This window comes from Bison bison, unplaced genomic scaffold (genome assembly GCF_000754665.1).
Source record: "Bison bison bison isolate TAMUID 2011002044 unplaced genomic scaffold, Bison_UMD1.0 scf7180017864490, whole genome shotgun sequence".
Taxonomy (NCBI): Eukaryota; Metazoa; Chordata; class Mammalia; order Artiodactyla; family Bovidae; genus Bison; species Bison bison.
In genome coordinates, this window is record NW_011495049.1 from 6839625 (window position 1) to 6845624 (window position 6000).

Sequence of the window (6000 nt, forward strand, 5' to 3'; positions counted from 1 at the left end):
TTGCTGTTTGCCTTTGGCTTATCTCCTCCCACAATTATTGTATAAAAACACCAATATGTTTTCTCATAGAAGATTTCAAAATATTTAAGCAGAATATTTTTTAGCATAGTCTTCGAGAGATTTTATCTTTCTCATTAGTGATATTTATTTTGTCCCCTCTCCCCCCAGTTACTTTTTTTTAGCCAAAGGAGAGACTTTTTAAAATTCTTTTCTTTAACTGGATATGTCAGATTTGAAATTGTATTAATATTCTCTATACAGGAGGACTTCATTAGTTGCAAAATCGTTGCTAAGGATAAAAATTCTTTTTTTTTTTTTTTTTGAATTTACAATTAATTATATACTTAATGATCTCTGTGAGAGCTGTTTCGGAGGAAAACAAGTGAAAAAAACCATACTATCCTTGGTTCCTTCATTTAAGGAACTATACTGAACATGTACTGGCTGCTAGAAGTCCAGAATCAGACATAATGCTTGCCCTCAAGGCAGTGGTCTCCTGGGCAGGTTGAATGTGAGGTAGAGAAAGTGAATGTAGACAAGTTCTTTAAGGTTGGCTGAGGCCAGGAAGGCAAGAAAAGCAGTAGTGATGCTGATTCAGGATAGTGGAATTTTTTTTAAAGTGAGGAGAAAATAGATTTTACGTTAACCATTGATTCCAATTATAATGAATATAAAAGCTAAAGTGTTTCTATTAACAGAAAAGTAAACTCAAAAGCCAGACTGATACTATTAATAATATGCGTGTTATAAATACCTAAATGTTGTAAAACATATGTGACAAAGTTCCTGTAGTCATCTCAAAATTAATGGCAACTCTAGAATTTCTGGGTCCCATCCCATACAAAATAGGTGTATTTTTATTTAAATGAAACATTAAATTTCACTGTAATAATACAGAAATGTGAGCAGGAAAAGGAGATGATATATAATTTGTGTGAAAAATGGAAGGTGTGATAAAAATAGTGATTTCATTTACTTCCTGGTTGATTTCAGAAAAGCTTGTAGAGTACAGTTGGATCTGTAATAGTTCATATAAGTGAAAACTTAAAGAAAATACTCATGTGAAGAAATCTCTTCCTTCCTTAATTACTGAGGGGTTAAGTGCTTTCTGTGATGATACTTTTAAAGGACTTAGGTTTCTTGGATAAAAGCTATTATAATAAATCCTCTTCTGTTCAGAATAAGGGATTAGCCATGTCTCAAACTGATATAATGTCTAATAATAAAATATTCTAAAATTTTATGTATTTAGAGGTTCAGTCTTATTACTGAGTCATAGAATTCTTAAGATAAATGCTGCTAATAAATGAAATGAATTAAAAAGGTCATTAAGGAAAAATCACCATTTGTAGTGTGAAAGTAACAGCGTTACAGGTATTAAATCACCAGGTTATATTTTTTATTACAACCTTTTTGCTTAGTACAAATGGTACTTTTTCCTAAGTGTTGAAACCCTAATTATTAATATTTGGTTGTACAGACATATATGAACTCTCCCAATAACAGTGCTAGATTTATTTTGAATGTTTAGAATGATATTTGCTAGACTATCACAGCACAGTTTTGTGGAAGATTTAAAAATATAATGGCTAATCTTTTAAATATCTAACCTTTATTTATATTTATTTTAGTTTATGATTGAAGTAAAGAATTCTGCTGTATCTTGTATACCAACTGATTGGGTTAAGATTGGAAGGTAAGTTTAAAAATAGATGTTTTTTATTATTCATGTAGATTATAATAAATAAATTACCTTCATGCTTCTGGACTGTTAAAAGCACATCCTTGACATTAAAAGCAATTCTTGCCCTTCAGTTTCCTTGTGGAACTTTAAATTAGAGAAATAATTATCTTAAACTCTTTTAATCATTGATTTTTAAACATTTTGTCCAAAAGGTATCTTATTTGTATATATTTGTTTCCTTGTTTTGTGAATTATTATTTTATCCTTATACTTCAGAGTACACTTTAAACACAGGAAAAGAGAAAGTTGCAGAACCTTCAGTTATAAGATTAATTTGGTCGCTTGAACTTCTTGATGAATGCTGTACCTGACATTCTTTTAAGAAGCTGACACTTCATTTTCTGCCTCACTGAGCTCCGCCTTTCTTTGTTCTTACTGCTTTCCATGGCAGTAGTTACACTAGTTCTTTACATGTTCTTTTTTAACATTGTGTCTTGGATTCATGAAAATAATTAATCAGAAACAAAATTAGAGAACCACAATGAGACCCTGCCTTGTCTTCTTGGTTAGGCATTAATCCTCAAGAGGTGACTCATTAAAGAAGTGGTTTTAGGGAAATTTATTTCCTCTTGTGAGTGGTACTGTTTCAGAAATATTTATTACTACTGTTAGAATGTTTGTATCAACTTGAGATGAAAATGTTACATTTTCCTAAGATAGTAGAATAGGGACTAGTAGCTGGTGATGGTGTGAGGAATGCTATGTTAAGAGTGGAAGGAAATTTTGACATGATTTTGACATGATGTGTGAATGATTATTAATTTATTATTTTAATAAAAAACCCTGTTATCCATGGCCACTTTATCAAAGGATCCTGAAAGCATAATCATGGGTTTCTTTAGCTCTAATACCATCCTTTTTTTTTTTTACCAGAAGCTGTAATTGAGTTTCAGATATTGTTGATTATAGGGAATGTTTTCTTCTTCTGCAGGCATTCTTTCCTTTACCAATTTTTGTCCTATACTACAGCTAATGAATGGTAATACACTTTATGAAGAGAAATTACTAGAAATCGTGTTAATCTGTCTAGAACAACCACTGAAATGTCTCACTAAATGAGTTTTGTCAGAAGAAAAAGCTATGATTAATATGTTTGCATAGAAATCTAGATAACATACTTTAAATGCAATAAGCAAGGCATAAATCAATACCAGCATCTTTTCAACATTTCAGTGATATAAATCAAATGAATAAATGTGGTTGGGAAGGTATTTTTTATCTGTTTAGCTACCATAGCCTTGACAGGAGTAAGTTAAAATATCACTAGTCAGATTTCGAATGCAAAAGGCTCATTTTCAGTAACTTGCCAAATTAAAGATAATTGTGACCATGTGTTAACAGGAGTGAGTGTGCAGACAGAGATCAGAGTACACTCTGTCATCACCTACCTATCACTCAACCTTGACCTTTTCTTCTTAAAGTTTCCATCATAGTAATAGCATCAATAAGCAGTAATCACTACCACAGTGGAATGGCTCCTAACATTGAGTTCAGTTCAGGTCATTTGCTCAGTTGTGTCTGACTCTTTGTGACCTCATGAACTGCAGCTCGCCAGGCTTCCCTGTCCATCACCAACTGCCAGAAGTAGCTCAAACTCATGTCCATCAAGTTGGTGATGCCATCCAACCATCTCATCCTCTGTCATTCCCTTCTCCTCCTGCCTTCAATCTTTCCCAGCATCAGGGTCTTTTCTAATGAGTCAGTTCTTTGCATCAGGTGTCCAAAGTATTGGAGCTTCAGCATCAGTCTGTCCAATGAATATTCAGGATTGATTTCCTTTAGGAAATCATTGAGTACTAGTGACATAATTACTCTGCTGAGCACTATCTGATCCTCCCTACAGTACCCATGGGCTTTCCTGGTAAACTCAAATGGTAAAGAATGTGCCTGCAGTGGAGGAGATCCTTGTTCAATACCTGGGTCGGGAGGATGCTCTGGCGACCCACTCTAGTATTCTTGCCTGAAGAATTCTATGGACAGAGGAGCCTGGTGGGCTACAGTCCATGGAAAGATTGGACATGACTGCGCAAGTAACATTTTCACTTTTCATGGGGTAGATACTGTTGTTATCCCCATTTGATAGGTGAGGCCATTTGATAGGTGAGGAAAGTTTTTAATTTAGACAAAATCAGTTTTATTGGCCCAGAGTCACATAGATAACGAGTAAGTGACAGAGTTGGAATCTTACTGCGGAATCTCTGGCTGGGGACCCATAGCATCCACCATTGTGTTCTGTAGCTTCTTGATGAGCAAGCAGAGATTGTTTGCAAGCTCAGAAGAGGAGTAGATGATATTTCTTCCCATCCAGGGTCACTGTGAATCTGCAGTTGGATGATGAACCCTTCTTTGACTGCCTCCTAAATTAATGCATTGCTGTTCATTGTAATGCTTTTTTTTTAATTGAAATACTTTAATCATACAGAAATATATGAAATATAAAAAATGATATGACCTTCACCAATATATTTAACTCTCTGATTTGTTAGGACTTAACTTTGTTATATTTGCTTCTGATCTTTTTTTTTTTTTTAAACCAAACATTTTCATTTTGTATAATTTACAGAAAAAACCTCTTTAACAGAAGTTCTAAACTTTGATTTTTGTCATATGGATATAACTTGAATTTTAAAAGCTTCATAACAAAGTACTCTGAACTTCAAATACTTTATTTAAAGATCTTTGGAATCAATAAAGTTTAGGATCATAATTAAAGAATGTTCTCTATTTACAGCTATTTACTTTCAAGGTTCATCAGAGAATAATAAATAACTACTTTAATTTTCTGAAGTGATGGCATTACTGACTTCTTAGTAACCTTGATTTCCTATTTTATGTTTTTTCTCTTCTTCTAGCACAAAAGCTGTGAGCCGCTTTCACTCTCCTTTTATTGTAGAAAATTACAGACATCTGAATCAGCTCCGGGAGCAGCTAGTCCTTGACTGCAGTGCTGAATGGCTTGCTTTTCTAGAGTGAGTTTACAATGAAAAATGTAATCTGACTTTTTGCTATGAGAAATAGACCGGAAAATCTTTCCACCAAAAAGAAAAGTAGAGATTACTGCTTGTGACCTGCCATAAAATAGTTGAGTACATGTGTTCTCTGATTTTATTTTTAATCTATTGAAATGTAAACTCATCTTAGTCTTTGGTAAGAGACCAAATATACTTTTTGTTACTGTACTAACATTTTGTTGCTAAGGATGTTTAGTAGTGTCACTTTGAAATTCCACCTTGGATTTTGTTTACTTTTTTTGTATAAAGCCTTAACATTTTCAGAGTTGGACAAGTTTGGGTTAGTTGTTTTATTGCATTGGCCAAAAAGTTTGTTGTTACAGGAAACAAAGTCTGTACAATGTTACAGGAAAACTCGAACGATCGTTTTGGCCAACCCACTATCTACGTTTAATTTTTTTTCTTATATTTTTGCATCCTTTACCTATTTCCCCCTACTTTGTATCTTGAAAAAATTCAAATCTATGGGAAAGTTGAAATGATGATTTCTGTACTCTTTCAGTTCAGTTCAGTCGCTCAGCCGTGTCTGACTCTTTGCGACCCCATGAATGACAGCACGCCAGGCCTCCCTGTCCATCACCAACGCCCGGAGTTCACTCAGACTCATGTCCATCGAGTTGGTGATGCCATCCAGCCATCTCATCCTCTGTTGTCCCCTTCTCCTCCTGCCCCCAATCCCTCCCAGCATCAGAGTCTTTTCCAATGAGTCAGTTCTTTGCATCAGGTGGCCAAAGTGTTGGAGTTTCAGCTTCAGCATCAGTCCTTCCAAAGAACACCCAGGACTGATCTCCTTTAGGATGGACTGGTTGGATCTCCTTGCAGTCCAAGGGACTCTCAGAGTCTTCTCCAACACCACAGTTCAAAAGCATCAATTCTTGGGCGCTCAGCTTTGTTTATTGTCCAACTCTCGCATCCATATATGACCACTGGAAAAACCATAGCCTTGACTAGATGGACCTTTGTTGGCAAAATAACGTCTCTGCTTTTTAACATGCTGTCTAGGTTGGTCATAGCTTTTCTTCCAAGGAGTAAGCGTCTTTTAATTTCATGGGCAATCACCATCTGCAGTGATTTTGGAGCCCCCAAAAATAAAGTCTGACACTGTTTCCACTGTTTCCTCATCTATTTCCCATGAAGTGATGGGACCAGATGCCATGATCTTCTTTTTCTGAATGTTGAGCTTTAAGCCAACTTTTTCACTCTCCTCTTCACTTTCATCAAGAGGCTTTTTAGTTCCTCTTCACT

General features: G+C 35.0%; 1 protein-coding gene across 3 annotated transcripts in view; it reads left to right on the top strand.

Annotated features, from left to right (window-relative positions):
* The window catches only part of MSH3 (mutS homolog 3), a 185987-nt gene that overhangs the window by 99081 nt on the left and 80906 nt on the right, over positions 1-6000 (top strand). For all 3 annotated transcript variants that reach the window (XM_010863368.1, XM_010863367.1, XM_010863366.1), the window contains exons 16-17: positions 1632-1696; positions 4597-4713. In XM_010863368.1, coding sequence (XP_010861670.1) covers positions 1632-1696; positions 4597-4713 — 182 coding nt within the window. The remainder of the gene's footprint in view (positions 1-1631; positions 1697-4596; positions 4714-6000) is intronic.